Here is a 15,780-nt window from a genome sequence, read left to right as displayed (position 1 = left end):
TTTAGTCACTAAACTAAAATGATCTCCAAAAGAGCTCTTGTGTCTCTTTCTGGTTGCAACCAAAATGTAGATGCTTTCTAATAAAATGGCTAATTCTTTTTTTCAAACACTCTTTCTAGCATGAGCTATTCAAACATGGGTTAAAACCACCATCTTGTATAAGCTGTGTCTGGTGTTCTCATCAGTGGTGACCACCGGGACATGTTCTCCTCCTGTGAGGAAAAGCAAATAGTGTGTCTAAACTGTTCTTAGGGAAATAAGAATGGCAGCAGTGGCTGCCTAACATTGGAGTGACGAAATGTTTCCCCCGTTACAGAGTGCAGAGCATGTTAACATCTTGCTAGAGTGTGTGACTACAGCAGTGAAGGTGCTAGTCAAAGGCACTGTCTGGAGAATTGAAATAGCTGGGTTTCACAGAGTGCAGGAGCTGTGAAGTCAGTATGACCCCACAGACATTAAGTTCCAAGGAAAATGGCCAGTGTTTACCGTTTCACAGTGATACAAGATCACTTTGTGCAGACCCAGGAAGCCAAAAAGCTTGAGTGATGCTATAGGTGCAGGGGACAGTTGAACTTCTGCATTCAAAACACTGAAGGCTGGACACAAACAACTGCTGACCAGCTTGGCAACTGGACATATGGGACCACTGACTAGCCTGCTGCCTTTTCCAGAACATGCAGAATTCAGGGTGACATTTTCAAAGAGCAAAGCACAGAGGCACCAGCGCCAGCAGAGGGAGGAGGAAGCTTAGTCACCTGCTGATGGAGCCTACAGCCACCCGCATGCACCGTTAAGGACCTGTAGATCACGGTCAAGCATGGAGCACCAGCACGGAAATTAGTCTGTAACATGTGGAATGTCAGCCTGAACAGTAATGCAGCTGAATTTTCTTAATGCATTATTAAAATTGTTATCTTCCTTCTCTAAATTAACTCGAGGAAGATGTTCATAAAAGATTACACTGCTCTGGTACTGTCTTTCGTCAACCACAGGTTCACATCCTCGGTGGTTTCAGGATGGCTGTAGCTGCTGATAAGGTCAAACTGCCCCTTGGCCGGAGCACTGGCCCATGACGAGTGCATTTTGTACCTCCCCATTTCAGAATTCTCTCCCAGAATTTTTCCCAGGGTGATTTTTCCCTGTGTAAAAGGAGACTGTTAACAGCACATCAGTATTTAATGAACAGCATGTCTGATGTGCAAAAGCCATAAAACCTTTTTTATGAAGGAAAACATTCTCAAACATCTCTCATAGGCGCAGTTTTAAAAAGTTTAACACAGGGCAAAGGAGGGCTAAGCAGACAGGCTTGCAGAACATAATGCAAATCTCCTTTGCATATGTATTTTTTTCCATCATCTTACAGAAAGAGCTAGCAACTGGGGGCCAGGATGACAGAAAAAATGACACCAGAGTCCAAATTACCTACCTTCTGAGACCACAGCAGTGGGCTGGTTATGAAGCATTAGCCACTGCAGCAAAGCAGCAGTTTTCCCTTTTTTATTCTTTTAGCATACCTTCCCTCTCTAGGAAAAGCTAAAGCTCTTACATGAGCGCAAAACATTATTGTTGAAGAAGAGCATGCCTTCTGCAGCACAAAACAAGAGCCCTATGTCGGCACTGCCTTGGTTTGTGCAAAGCAGGGGTGACATGACACGAACGATAGAGCAGATCCCTACAGATCCGCAGGCAGGACCCGCAGCCTTCCCCTCCTAGTGGGCTGCCTGCAGAGGGTGAAACCACCTTCGGGGGGGCCTTTACAGGCACCTGCCAGCTGAAAACAAAATCAGTCTCAAACTGGGGAGGTGTTGGGTTTGTCTTGCTCATTACTTTGTCAAAAGGCACACTGTTACCATGCTGCCAAGAAAGGTAACTGAGGCATTGAGGGCTCTGCTGGTTCTTCCATCAGGAATTTAGCTTTTGCTGAGTCAGTAAAATTAGTAATAACTGGCAAAACAGCGTAAATACATGCTCAAAGCCACGCTCTGCAACCGCACCAGCAAGATTCATGGTATAGAAAATTCACAGAATTTCCTTCATTCACACAAACTTAATTGCCTAAAGAACATCTGGAAAGAAGACTGGCCACTCATGTAAAAAGTGTGGGTAGTGATAACTCACATTTCTGAGAACACTTACTATATCCTCCATCAAAACCAGGGGCAGGGGCAGTTGCAGTTGAATATAGGAAAGGTTAAAAATAAGCACGATTTTTCCAGTTCCTTTCAGAATTTTGTTGCCCATCTCAAAAACACAAAAGTGATACAGATCTGCTTCTTTTAATTTTTAAATATATGTAGCAGATGACCTTTAAGGTGCAGGTTCACCTGCTGGTGCTTCACAGCAAGGGTGAACAGGCTCAGAAGTTGTGAGAAACCAAAAATTCAAGGGCAAATGAAATGGGAACAGCCACAAAATTGGACAAGTATCAATATTTACTGGGCAGGAGTTAGTACAGTGTGTACTGTTACACAAAACATTATTTATTCCTTGAGTATTCAGCCGCAGCTCACCCAAAGGACCGCTGTACTCACAAGGGCAAACTGCTGTTGCACAGAACCATCGGCTGAATGCCACAGAGGCTCAAGGGCTCTTCTGATGCTGCTTTTCTGAAAGGCAAGTTTAAGTGCTCTGGTTAAAAGCTTTGCCTGGAATAAAGCTGAGCTGCCAATGAACAGTACAAGACATCAATTCCATACACAGTATTTAGCGCACTTTTGTGTACTTTTATGTGCTGGGCAAAACTAGTGTTTTCTTTCTCTCTCCTTTTTCAGGTTCTTGTATGGAGAACTGAAATCCATAGTAGGAGTTAGCGAGGTGGTGTCTGGAGTTCGCTGTAAGACATCTGGCTGCCGTCGCCCTGCGCTGCTCACCTAACACTGTGTTGCTGCACAGAGCGAACAGAATGTGGAAACTACTACTTCACTGAATGGGAACCTGTGCTAAGTTCCTGCCGCGAACACGCTATTGGCTCTGCAAGGACAGAAACAGGTGTTTACTCCTTCCTACATGATTTATTTGGTCTCTTCCCTAAATTCCCTTCTCAGGCCAGCACATCTCCATGTACATCCCACGCTAAAATTTTATCTACTGAAAGCATATATTGTATGTGCACTGATTGGCTCACAAAACACCTGTAATTAAATTGCAGGAAACCTATGAGTTTTTACATAGGTTCAGACACTCTAAGAAATAAAATAGAAACAGAAGAGCTCTGGCCAACTCCTGTTGGCCTATACACTTATTGGCTATTCCAGTCCAAGGAAACCAGGAATGTAAGTATTCCTGTCCAAAAATATCCCATTAAGATGATTTTGTTTTAATCACAGCTGCACTAAAAGATACATAGTTCTCTTACACCATCCAATCATCTTTCCCTGTTACGATGAAAGCACATTTTTCATGTCTTTTATTACAATCATCTTGAAGACAGACATGCCGATATCTGAGCATATTGTAAAGATTTTAAGTTCACATCACACGTATCCATCACAGTTTACGTTACCACATCAATAACCCACACAAGACTGTTAGGCAACTATATTTAAACTAGTTGTATTTTAAATAGAGCGGGTAAGTTGTGACAAGTTTATTTGGAGCAGGCTGAGAAGATTCATGCCCAGGATGTGATCTGCAGAGTCACAGTGGCCAGGCTGCAGTATTAGCGGCTGGTACACATATTAATTAACTTCTTTATTCGGGGATCAATCGACACCACCGTTAGTTTTATTGACCTTATAATTAGCAGTATCTTACTTTTTGCTTGAATAAAGCCGTTTTACCTAACACAAACCTATCATTTCCAGCCTGTTATTAGCACACAAGCAGCCGGGCTGATTTCGCCCTAGCTACTGGCAGGCCTCTCCGGGCGTGGACCTCCGCGGTCGCCCCGCCGCTGTGCAGCGCAGGGGCAGCCGGGGCTCACTCCCGCCACCCGCCCGGCCTGCGCGGGACCCCGCGGAGCCCCGCGGCGCCGCCGGCCCTCCTGGGGCCGCCCTCCCCCATGGGCAGTGGGCACGGCTCACCACGGGCCGCCGCTTGCCCAGCCAAGGGCCCGGCAGGGCTGAGGGAGCTCCGGGGGCTGCACCTCATCCGCCTACGCGCCCCGACAGGGGACCGACCGGCCAGCGCCTGGCTACCACCGCCGCCGCGCCGAGGCGAGTGCATTCCCGCAGGCGCTGCCCGGACGCCGGGACTGGGCGCTGGGGTCACTGCGCGGGCGCTTTCTCTCAGAGGGACCCCCATGTCGGGCGCATTTCCTTCACAAGAATCTCACGGCGGGCGCCTTTGCCTCACAGGGACCCCCATGGCGAACGCTTTCCCCTCAAAGGGACTCCCACTGCAGGCGACCTTCCCTCAGAGGAACCCCCGTGGCAGGCACTTTCCCTCACAGGAATCTCAGGGGGGGCGCTTTCCCCTCACAGGCACCCCCATGGCGGGCGCTTTCACCTCAGAGGGACCCCCACTGCAGACGCCTTTCCCTCACAAGAATCTCATGGCAGGCGCCTTTCCCCTCACAGGCGCCCCCACGGCGGGTGCGTTCCCCTCAGAGGGACCCCCATTGCGGACAACTTTCCCTCAGAGGGAACCCCGTGGCAGGCGTTTTCCCTCACAAGAATATCATGGCGGGCTCTTTCCCCTCAGAGGAACCCCATGGCGGGCGCCTTTCCCTCACAGTCACCCCCATGGCGGGCGCTTTCCCCTCGCAGAGACGCCCACGGCGGGTGCCTTTGCCTCAGAGGAATTCCATGGGGGCGCCTTTCCCTCTCAGGGACCCCTATGGCAGGCGCCTTCTTTCGCAGGCACCCCCATGGCGGGCACTTTCCCTCACAGGGACACCTATAGCCAGCGCTTTCCCGTCACAGGGACCCCCATGGCCGGCGCTTTCCCGTCACAGGGACGCCCATGGCAGGCGCTGTCCCTCAGAGGGACCCACATGGCGGGCGCTTTCCCCTCAGAGGGACCCCATGGCGGTCGCCTTTCCTTCAGAGGGACCCCCACAGCGGGCACTTTCCCTCAAAGGAATCCCATAGCAGGCACTTGCCCCTCGCAGGGACCCCCAATGGCAGGCGCTTTCCCCTCAGAGGGACCCCCATGGTGGACGCTTTCCCTCAGAGGATTCCATGGCGGGCGCCTTTCCCTCACAGGGACCCCATGGCGGGCGCTTTCTCTCAAAGGAATCCCATAGCAGGCTCTTCCCCCTCGCAGGGACTCCCATGGCGGGCGCTGTCCCCTCAGAGGGACCCCCATGGTGGGCGCCTTGCCCCTCACACCGGCGCCCGCGGAGCCCCGGGCAGCAGCGCAGCGGGCAGAGCCGGGGCGGCGGAGCGGGCGGGGGCAGCGCGGCGGGCGGTGCCGGGGCGGTGCGGCGCGACCCCCCCGTTCCCTCCGTGGAAGATACCGGGAGCCATGACGCTTTCCTCGATTTTATTACCTGAGGGAACTTGACAGAACTTGTAAAGACACAATTGCTATAAACTTCCACCGGTCTATTTTTCCTTCCAAAGGAAGCCAAACCAAAACGCCGCGTTCAGTTTTGCGAAGCCGAACACTCAGGAAAACTCATATAAAGTGGTAACGAAAAGATGCGCGGAGGTGAGCGGTGCTTCCGCGCCGTGCTGGGCGCTATCTGCCTGTCGCGATATCTACGGAGCAGAAAGAAACGTGCGAGCTCTACAGAAGATGTCAACACAGAAAAGAAAGAATATCACTGATGATTTAATATTAACAGTACCAGAGGTGACGTGAAACCGTCCGCCGAAACGTTACTCTTTTCAGTCAATAGGTCGCAAAGTGTCTTAAATTCATTACTTGGCACTTATTGAGAATCGTGACGTCGAAAATGGATTAAAAAAGGTGAAGCAAACCTGAGTGAAACAAAATATATTGTACTGACAACAAATGTAATGAAATAACAGCATCTTGTTTTCTTTTTTTTTCTTTTTTTAAATAACTTAAAATACACTAGAAAAAATATGGTCAATATAAATAATTTTGTTTTCATGGAGAACAAATAGATACAAAGCCCGTCCATACCAAAGTTCGCGTAGAAGAGCTTTCCCTCTCTCTTGGCAATAAGCGTGAGGGTCTGATGACAAACTGGGATAACAATCACCGACTGCAAGGTACCCCAGGTTAAATAGCTATACGTCTTTCAAATAAAAATTAAAAAAAAAATAAGGAAAAAATCACAAGATTACGTGAATAGATACACCTTTATGAGATAAAATGTAAATGTTTGACAGTCAACTATCAATTCACAAGTTATAGCCAAAATAAACTTTGTTCGTGTGTATCAACATATTTTACATGTACCCAGTATCTCTTATTGGAATTCGCCGCTGTGTAAAGTGGTGGTTGGGAATTAAATACTTTTTTTTTTTCCTTCTTTTTTTCCTTTTGTTTTTGCCCTCAGGACAAGAGAGACCCGGCAAAGGGAGGCACGCTCCGCTGTCCTGATGCTTTCCGCTCCCTTTTATTTCAGAGGTGGGACAGCAAACGACCAACAAAGATTTAAGAGTGGAAAAGGTAGTGCTTGATCTCCCTCTGTCTTTCTGCTTCCCTCCAAGATTAAAAGAGAAAGAACCCAGCCAAACCCAGTTTGTTTGTTTTGTTTTGTTTTTTCTACTAAAGATGAGGGTGAAGTGCAAGTGAATCAAAGGACTCCATCAATGAAATACAAATACATGCAACCCGGAATGCTGCTGGAGGAAGTATCCCGGACAGTTTCCCATTAGAAATTCGCAGAGAAATCATTGTCTTTTTTTAAAACTTTTTTTCCCCCCTCTTCGTCGTCGTCTTTCTCTCTTCTTTTTGTCGCTATTCCAGACATGGTTGTTAAACTCAAGTATCTGATGCAACGTGAAAGGAGGCCCGCCTCTCTTATCAAATTTCTTGTATTAAAGTGAACTTCGCAGAAAAAGGTCAGTTTCAAAACCTGTGAACTTCCCAGCTGCGCGTCTAGTTCCTCTAATTCTTTAAATAAGTATATATCTCCCGTCAGTTTCTCCTCTCCCTCGTCTTTTTTTTATTATTATTTTTTCCTTTTTTCCCCCTTTTTATTTAAAAAAAAAAAAAGCCCCCGCTGGCGGGCCGGTCACAGCCCCAGGGCGGCGGCGTGTTTCTTGGCCTTGAGGCGGAGGTCGGCGATGCTGGAGTTCTTGCTGGTGGTCTTGGCGGCGGCGGCGGCCGCCACCACGGAGGCGGCAGAGGCGGACTCGGCCAGGGTGGCCAGCGGTAGCCCGAAGGGGGGAGCGGGGAACATCATGTAGGGTGCGTGGGCCAGGTGCGGGTGGAGGTGGTGATGCGCGTGGGCCACGGCGCTGTCCAGCTGCAGCTGCGCCTGAACCTGCCGGGACAAGGGCAGTGCGTGGCAGCGACCCACCCGCGTGGCCCCGCCGCCCACCCACTCGCGTCCCGCCGCCCACTTGCCTGCTGGAAGGGCATCCGCAGCGCGCCCACGTTCACGTACGGGGCCACCCGGCAGGCTTCGAACTGGCTGGCGGCGCCGATCAGCACCCCTGCGGGAGGCAGCGGCAGGAGGTCAACGCGGAGAGCCCCCCCACGCGCGGTCGACCCACCCGCGGCACCCCTCTCCTCTACCTTTGTGGAGCTGGTTTTCTTGCTTTCGGCATTTGGCTCTTCGGTTCTGGAACCAGACCTGCGGGGAGAAGCGGGGGGGGGGGGGGGGGGGGGGGAGAGGGGGACGACACAGACACACACGACACACACACGGGTGTAACGGGCGCGCTGCCACCGCCATGGAAAAAAAAAAAAAATAAATTCTAAACCCAGCGACAATTGAAAAAGAAAAACAAGCGGCAGACAAAGAAACCTGACTGCTGCACGGGCTGGGCTCCCTCCTCCCGGGCAGCCCTCGCTCCTGAGCTCCAAAACGCAAAAGGCAAAGGGAAATAAAAAAAAGAAAATATAGAGAAAACCTGCATCCGCAGAGTGCTCGCTCCAGAGACACTACTGCCTGAGCCCGGGCTTCGTCTTTCTGCATCAGGGTCCCCAAAGACCTAAATCGCCCCCTGATATTTAATACTAACTGGCGATAACGGGGTTTGATGTTTGCACCGTCAGGCCTGAGAAGATCGTGCTCATTAATAAATAAATTGATTAGCTTTATCTTCAAGAAATACTAAACACCGGAGTTTAACAAGTCTTTTTTTTTTTTTTTTTTCTTCAGGGGGAGGTGGGTAATTACTGTCATAAAAGCTTCGCTACAAAGAAGTTTAGAATTTCTCTGTTCCTCTGTGCAGTGGAGTGTAGCACAGAAGCGGAATAATTGTCTCATTATCATGATAATCTAATTTGCTTCCACAGAAAGGGCTGCTGCACGTTAGACAAGAACATACTTTTAATATTGGAAATGGAATTGTTGAAATAAATTACCAGAATAAAGTTCTACTGGTTTAGAGGAGAGGGGAGGGAGGGAAGGAGGGAGGGAGAGTGCGTCTTAAAACATTCCTGTTTAAAGACAGACCTCTGCACCGCATCTCAGAAGCCACAGCGACCAAGCAATCCTTTCCCCACCGCCAACAAACAAATAAACAAAAAAAAAACCCCAAAAACAAAATTATTTTTTAAGGTCTTACTTGAAGAGACAAATACAAATGTGAATTTCCCCCACTCTGCCATTTACTTCAGCTAAGCAAAATCTGCCCAACAGCCATGTTCGTCCTCAGCCTCCCGCGGAAATGCACATTCCATAATTTACAAATTAGTGCAGATGCGAGGCAAAATATTATTGCAAAGCGTTTTCCGGAACGATTTAAAAAGGAACGGGTTTAAATCTATGTAAATCTCCAAAAGTTATTATGCACCCTGAGATTTGGCATAATGGGAGCGCGGATTATGCGCCGCAGCCGCCGCGTTCTTTGTCGAGCAAACAGCCAGCAGAAGGAAGCACCTCCCTTTTACATTTTTCATACCCAAGTTGAAGCCCAGCAACTTTGTTTGGTTTTGTTAAGATTTGCTGGGCATAACTGGCCGCCCACCTCGGCGGAAAAACGGGGAAGCGGGAAAACGAAGCCTCTTGGTTTTGGCTTGGGTGTTGGGGTTTTTTTTGTTTGCTTTTTTTTTTTTTTAATTACAAAAGCTGCTTATTATTACTTTTTCGGTCCATCGCGACAGCTCTGTTTCTGTCCCTACTACAAAGATGCAGGGAAACCCCACAAGGATTGCACGCATAGTTGGGTGCAGATGGTGGCCTACGAGCACAAAGATTGAGGGGGAGTATCTGTTACAGCAGTACTTTCTAACAGCTGCAGATGTTCGGGGCCTAAAACTACTCCATGTGTTCAAATAAATAATGACCATCATTTTCTTTTCTTTTATTATCACGACGGAAATACACCGGAGCAGCTACATTTGTTCGCATCTGAGGAGTTACCTTCCTCCCCGGTCGGGCAGAGCCCGGACCCCTCCTCACTTCTTCATCTCATCCCAAGAAAACTCGCAGCAACCAGCCCAGGAACCGGTTTTGAAAAACTTTGGAAGGGCAGCCCGAGGTTAAACGCGCAGGTTAAATCAAAGGAAGCTGTGGCTTCTCGCTACAGGAGAACACTTAAAATAGCCTGGTTTTATCCCAGACTTTTTATTTCATAAACCCGAACAAAGCCTGTCTGTGCACTCCGCTCAGTTTTCGTGCCGCTTCCCTCAAGATTTAACAACTACGAAGAGAAATGGCCTGTAAATTTTTTTTTTCTTTTTGCGTTTAGCAGTTCCTAATTTAGTTTACGGTCACTACATCTATAAAGTTAATTGGTACGTCCGCCCGGTGAGCCCTGAGCCAGGAGCAGCCCGGAGAGGGACCGCAGCCCACGCCAACAAAATAGCCATTGTAGCTCTCGCCGAGAGAGGGATGAAATAAACGCGGACATGAAATAAAACGCGACAGAGCGAGGGGCAGGGGACTTGCGAGGGGGCAAATCAGGGGACAGCCCGGGGAGGGTGGCTTTTTAGATTCGCTGAGTGCAATTCGGCGCGGGGGCTCTGCCAACCCGTGTCAGGAGCGGCGGGGACGGGGCACGACCGGGCTTTACCCGAGCTGGTCCCGCGCAGCCTGCGCACCCCCGCGCAGCCCCGGCTACCTGCACCCTGGCCTCGGACAGCCCCAGCCGCTGGCTCAGCTCCTCCCGCATGAAGGCGTCCGGGTAGTGGGTCTCGTCGAAAAGCCTTTCCAGCTCGTTCAGCTGCTCCAGGGTGAAATTCGTCCGGCTCCTCCTCTGCTTGATTTTCGTCTGCCCTTCGTCTTCCATCGCTTTCGCATCCTCCTTGCGCTCCTTCAGCTCTGGGGAGACTGGGCACGACACGGGCACTCAGACAGGCGGGGCGGCCGGGACGGGAGGCTGCAGGGAGGCAGCGAGACTACCGGCCTCGCCACCCTGGCCCGCAGCTCCCCTCCGCCGCACCGGCACCCGGGGTGGGGGACACGGGGAAGAAGCCCCCGCCGCTCCCCGGGGCCTGTGCTCCCCGGCCGCGTTAGGCCCGCCGCCTTTCCGGGCCCCGGCGCTCGGCTCCGGTAGCGACTGGCGGCGGGGAACGGGGCCCGGCGGCCACCCGCAGCGGGGGGGGGGGTGGGGGGGGTGGGGGGGGCGGGGCGGGGTACCGGCCCGCGGTGGGGGCGCCTCTGACCCCGCTGCCCGCCCGGGAGAAGCGCAGCAACAGGTCCCCGGTGCGCTCCACTAAGCAGCGCGGCCCCTCCGCGCCCCGCGGCCGAGCCCGCTCTCTCCTAGGTTTTTTTGGTTTTGTTGTTTTAATTTTCTGCCAGCGACGCGGGACCCCTGCGGAACCCCCGGCGCCCGGCCCTGCCCGCCCACCGCCGCTCCTTAGCGCGAATTTGTTTATTAGCCCCTTTGCGGGGATGCTCCAGCCGCGTCGCGCTCCGCCGGCACCGCTCGCCCGAACAAAAGGGCGGCCGTCCACCGCGGGTCCCCGCGCAGCGACAGGCACCGGCCCTGCCCCGCAGGCGGGCGAGGAGCCCCCCGCGCTGTTGGTCCGCCGGCGCGGCCCGGCCGCCTCCCCGCAGCCGCCGAGAACGGCCCCGGCCCCGCGGCCATCGCCCCGGCGCGGAAAAGGCGCGGAAAAACCACGGGGCGTTTGGAAGAGAAAGGCGCCCGGCAGGGCCTGGGCGCGGAAGCCGCGCGGAGCTTGGGCCGAGCGCCGGCAGCACAGCCCGGCCCCACACGTGTCCGCGGAGCCGAGACTCGCGGGGGAACCACCGGGCCCGCGTGCCCCCGTTGGCAGTGCGGCTTCCCGCGGGATGCTGACCGGGACCCGCTCGCGCTGCCAACAACTTAAACGCTTCTTTAAATATTTTAATATAAACTTGGAGGCTGGCCGCGTATTCCCCGCAATTGGGAGCGGGCGGAAAGCCGCCCGTGGGCGCCTGTCGCAGCCTCCCCACGAACGCGGCCGCTGCCGAGCCCCTTCCACCCGCGACCGCGGTCTGCCTCGCCCGGTGCGCGGCCACCGCCCGCTCCCGCCGCCGCTCCGCGCCTCCCGAGCCCGACGGGGGGAAGGAGGGGAAGGGGACGGGAAGCAGGGGGACTGCCCGGTGCCGCCGTTACCGTCGCTGAGCTTGGGGGTGGCCGCCTCGGCGGCTCTGTCGGCGGCGGCGGCGGCGTCGGGCTCCCGCGGCGGCGACGGCCCGCCGCCCGCCCGCGCCGCGGGACTGCCCGCGTCGTCTCGGCCCGGTTCGGCCGCGGTGCCGCCGCTCTCCCGCGGTCCGCCGGCGCGCAGGGGCCCGCTCTCCAGCACCTCGCGGTAGGTGATGAGCTCCTTCTTCTCCTTCGCTTTGGGATCAAACGACTTGGAGACAAACGCCGTCAGCTCCTCCATGGCCGCGGCTCAGGGGCGCGCTGCCCCGGCTCCCCGGGCGGGCATCCACGGGGCGGGGTGGCGGCGGCGCCCCGGGCCGTGCCGTGCCGAGCCGAGCCCAGCCGCGCCGTGCCGTGCCGCCCGACGTGTAGGGCTCTCGGGGTCTGATAGCGACGCCGCGATTGAAGTGGCACTATTTATACTTTGCAACGCCTGCCCCTTGTTCCCGGCGAATTACCTCCCCTCGGAGCTCTGAATGGACCCCTTCTCCGCCGCCCGACCGCGCCGCCCGCCGCGGGGCTCTGCGGACAGGGCACCGCCAGCCCGCCCGCCCGCCGCCCTCCGCGCGCTGCGCCCTAATTAATTTAATTAGGCGCGGGCCCGTGCGCCAGGTCCCGGGCGAGCGCGGCGCGGGAGAGGGGCCGGAGCTGCGGGGGAGTGGCCAAGGCGGGAGGAGCGGAGGGGGGTGCGCAGGCTCCGCACCCGCGCACCGCCCCGCGGGACTCGGGGGGTGCGGAGCCGCCCCCCGCGCAGCCCCGCGGGGCCAGAGGCGAGGGGCGCTCCCCCACACCCCGCCGGGAGCCGGCCCGGTGCGCGGAGCGGCGGCAGCGTGGGACCGGCCCCGGGGGAGCCGGAAAAGTTCCTCCGTGGACGCCCAAATCCAGCAAATAAATTACCGGCTAATTGACAGTGACAAATACAGCCGTATCATTAACGTTTTCTCATACGGCGAATTGAGGCATCAGATTAGAGCGAATTACGCTATTTATTGCTAATATTGTTTTTCCTTTGTTGTTTAAATCCCATTAAGAGAGTACTTTTGTTGACAGAAGCCGTCTCTTTTACACCTTTGCTAGAACCCTAATAAATTATTCAAAATTGTTTAACTCTTGCGTATGTATTGATTTCTCATTTGACCTCTGGAAAGATGACTTTACATAAAAGAGCGTTTATTTACTCGAGCAGGTAATGGTATCGAGGATGGAATTAGCATTTCTTCAGATCCAATTATACACGCCGCAGCCGCGATCGGCAACCAGTTCCCGTGGCTCCGTTTCGGGCGGCAAAGCCGGTCCCGCCGCCCGTGACCCGGTCCCGCTTGGCCCCGCTCCGCCCCGCGAGGCAGTCTCGGTCCCGGGGGGGCAAGGCGGGGGTCGGACACGCGGGTCCCCACGGGGACAGCCCTGCCGGGGAGGTGATGACCAGCGGCTCCTCCATCCTCACGTTTCGATTATCCTCCCGCAACATTTCGCGATTCCCGTGGCGGGGAGCGCGTGCTCGGAAACTCGCGTTAAACTAACCAAATCCGCCCAAAGACAGCGCTAAGTGTAACGGTTATCAACGCGTTCCCTCGCGTTTCTCGCGGTCGCCCGGCGGAGGCTGAGCTCGGCCCGGGGCACGCTCACCCCGCGCCGGGGGCTCGTCCGGCCCCGTCGCGCTGCCCACGCCGCGGGGGGAACGGCCCCTTCGGCCACGGGGGCGGCCGTCGGGGCCAGGAAGCACCGACCCTCGTTAGTCACTTCGTGCTGAAACGAGGAAGCCCCCGCGCCGCCGTCCCGCGCCTCGCCCCGCCGCGCAGCCCGTCACCCACGGGGGAGGCGGACGGCGGCGTGCTACGGCAACGTGCCGGTAAGTCGTTGTGGCTTGTCACCGCGCTGCCCCCGGTGTGGAGCAGCGCGACGTGGGCGGCTGCAGCCACCCGCGGGCAGACCAGGACCGGCCCTGCGCCCCTCGCTGCCCATCACGCGTGGGGGGCTCGCCCCGCCGGGGCGGCGAGCGCGCTACATCGATTCCTCGGCGCTCGGCGGCGCTGCCTGGCCGCCTGGATGAGCTCGGCGCTGGCTTGCTGCTGCCTGCCCGCCGCCCAGGAAGGCGCTGAGCTCAAACCGGCAGCCGCGGCCCGCCGCCGCCGCCTGCGCTCCCGCGGCCCGGCCCAGCCTGACTGCTCCGCCGCTCAGGTAACGTGGTGGGGCCGGGCGGCGAGCCCACCCCCGGCAGGGGTACGGCAGTGCGCCGCGGGCCATCGCCGCGGGGGCTGGGCGGGCCCTGCGGCCTGCTGCTCTCTGCCCAGGGCCGCACGGGACCCCGTTGTGGCCCGGGGCCGGCGTCAGGGTCGGGGGTGGGAACGGCGGCGTGGGGCCGCGCCGGCCTGGGCCTGCCCGGTGTGGCCGTGCCGAGCCGCGGCCTGGCCTCCCGGGGCTGCGGCGGAGACCCAGGGCGGGCTCCCGGCGGGCTGCGGGGCTTGGCCGACGGGTCCTGCGGCCTCAGGCCTGCACAGACTGCGGGCCCCCCCCGGCCGCGGGGGCTGCGCCGGGGAGGGACGCGGCTGCCCGGTGCCGTGGGGGGCTGCGGGCAAGGCTCGGCGGCCAGTAGCCGGCCGGGGAGCCCAGCCGGGCCCGGGGCTCCAGACTCCGTTCGGGTTTCCTGGTGGAGACGGGCAGGAGCCCTGGGAGCTGCTCTCTTCCCCGGCTTTTCCAGTTTCTGTTTCATCTAGCAGCGCCCAGCTGGCGTGAGTGGGGAGCACACAGTATCTGTGATGGATGTTACTGTCCCTGGCATCAGCCCTTGGAATTCACTTTATATTTTGATTCATAAGATAAGAGGGAATCATTTGTGTATAATCTTATTTTCCCACCTCTTGTCTGTGAAAGCATGGGTAAAGAAGGTGTGTGATTGGGTTTTTCTGCACCTGATGCACTGCTCCTAGCAGCAGTCATTTTCCTTGTATATTTCAGCCAAATGTAGCTAGTGCTGCTCCCCTCTCTGCAATGAAGGAAACATTTTTTGAACAGTTTATGTGTTCTAATGATTTTGGACAAAATCTAGACATGTTGTTTCATGTTGAGCATGATCCTGTACCCCCTGAGGGAGGAAGGTATTTAGAACTTGATTAAAAAAAACCAAACAAACAAAACCCAAAAGCTGCATTGTAAAGTTCAGATAAATGTAGCTGATCTGTAAGCGTGTTCTGAAAGTTGGTTACTTAGAAGAAATGCTGATTAATTGATGCCCTTAGTGAATTTGGGTTGATCTAAAATAGGAATGTTTTTTAGTTCTCACTGCATTCAGGTTCAGAAAATTATGTGGTGGAAGGCCAGTTTGTAGAATTAAGAATTATTGAGCAAAAGGTGGCTTGTAGAGGCGGTCTCTTAGTTAGGTGAGCATCATACTAGAGTTTGAGATCTGCATTCCATCCTCTGCTGTTGGTGTCCTGGATGCACGTGCATTGTCTCCTTGAGCCTAGTTTTCCCCACACTTTGAAATCTAAAGATTTGAAGCTGAATTAAGGACTGTTGTTATTATAAATAAAGTGTTCATTCATGGTTTTGCGTTCAGGCAGACTTTCTTCCAAGTTAAATTTTACTGATTTTGAAAAATACTGTTAATGTAATCATCAAAGGGGACATCTGTTATGTGATCAGGAAACAGTGTTCTGCTGTGTTTGGTGTGTGTGGATTCTGGTGTCTAGGGGAGAGATTGTAAGTAAGTAACAGTTCCTGTGATTCTTTGATCTGTGGACTTTTCTTCTGATGTAACCAGTTATGGTAGCTTGGTCACTGCGATTTCCTGTAGTGATCTGGAAACTTGGCTAAGGGAAAGAGGCACCATTGAGTAAGTATGTAAGAATCAAGGGTGATGATTCAGGTTGGTGCCCTTATAAGAACGGCCACCATATTGTCCTTTCTAAACAAATCCCTTCCTCTACTGAGAGCGGTTTTTCTGAATTGGAGAGCAGGGGCAGTTTTCCCTTCCTCTACTGAGAGCGGTTTTTCTGAATTGGAGAGCAGGGGCAGTTTCCACTTAACTACAAGCTTGGTTGAGGTAGATACAAAGGCACTCGTTGATCTGTATGCACCCAGATTGACTGACTTCTGCCCTCTGCCTGTTTGTGGTTTCCCTTCTTTGGGGAGCAGGGCTGCCATTAGTAACACTGCAACTCTTACTAGTGAGCATGTT

The 15,780-nt window shown here is 54.6% G+C and overlaps 2 protein-coding genes across 2 annotated transcripts in view; one reads left to right on the top strand and one right to left on the bottom strand.

Moving 5' to 3' along the window:
• Positions 1 to 5,971: 5,971 nt before the first annotated feature.
• Positions 5,972 to 12,105, bottom strand: SHOX2 (short stature homeobox 2). Its single transcript, XM_055723738.1, has 5 exons — positions 11,574 to 12,105; positions 10,095 to 10,303; positions 7,600 to 7,657; positions 7,425 to 7,517; positions 5,972 to 7,377 (listed from the first exon to the last, which is right to left on the bottom strand). Exons 1-5 carry the CDS (start codon positions 11,842 to 11,844, stop codon positions 7,094 to 7,096), a joined length of 915 nt encoding a protein of 304 aa, XP_055579713.1. The 5' UTR covers positions 11,845 to 12,105; the 3' UTR covers positions 5,972 to 7,093.
• A 1,548-nt stretch (positions 12,106 to 13,653) lies between these two features.
• RSRC1 (arginine and serine rich coiled-coil 1) overlaps positions 13,654 to 15,780 on the top strand; it is a 167,741-nt gene continuing 165,614 nt past the window's right edge. Inside the window, exon 1 of the mRNA XM_055723632.1 lies at positions 13,654 to 13,781. The gene's annotated coding sequence lies outside the window, so the exon portion shown is untranslated. The remainder of the gene's footprint in view (positions 13,782 to 15,780) is intronic.

Source organism: Falco cherrug, chromosome 11 (genome assembly GCF_023634085.1).
Source record: "Falco cherrug isolate bFalChe1 chromosome 11, bFalChe1.pri, whole genome shotgun sequence".
NCBI classification, from domain to species: domain Eukaryota; kingdom Metazoa; phylum Chordata; class Aves; order Falconiformes; family Falconidae; genus Falco; species Falco cherrug.
Note: the sequence above shows the minus strand (reverse complement) of the source record. Positions and strands in the feature narration are given on the sequence as shown.

What these genes read in the sequence shown, in the direction of transcription:
- SHOX2 (XM_055723738.1), bottom strand. Translation starts at nt 11,844, where the DNA reads ATGGAGGAGCTGACGGCGTTTGTCTCCAAGTCGTTTGATCCCAAAGCG. An exon ending in CACCCCCAAGCTCAGCGACG is followed by an intron (nt 10,304 to 11,573) that starts GTAACGGCGGCA and finishes TGTCGTGCCCAG; the next exon opens with TCTCCCCAGAGCTGAAGGAG. An exon ending in GATGCCCTTCCAGCAGGCAA is followed by an intron (nt 7,378 to 7,424) that starts GTGGGCGGCGGG and finishes CCACGCGGGTGG; the next exon opens with GTCGCTGCCACGCACTGCCC.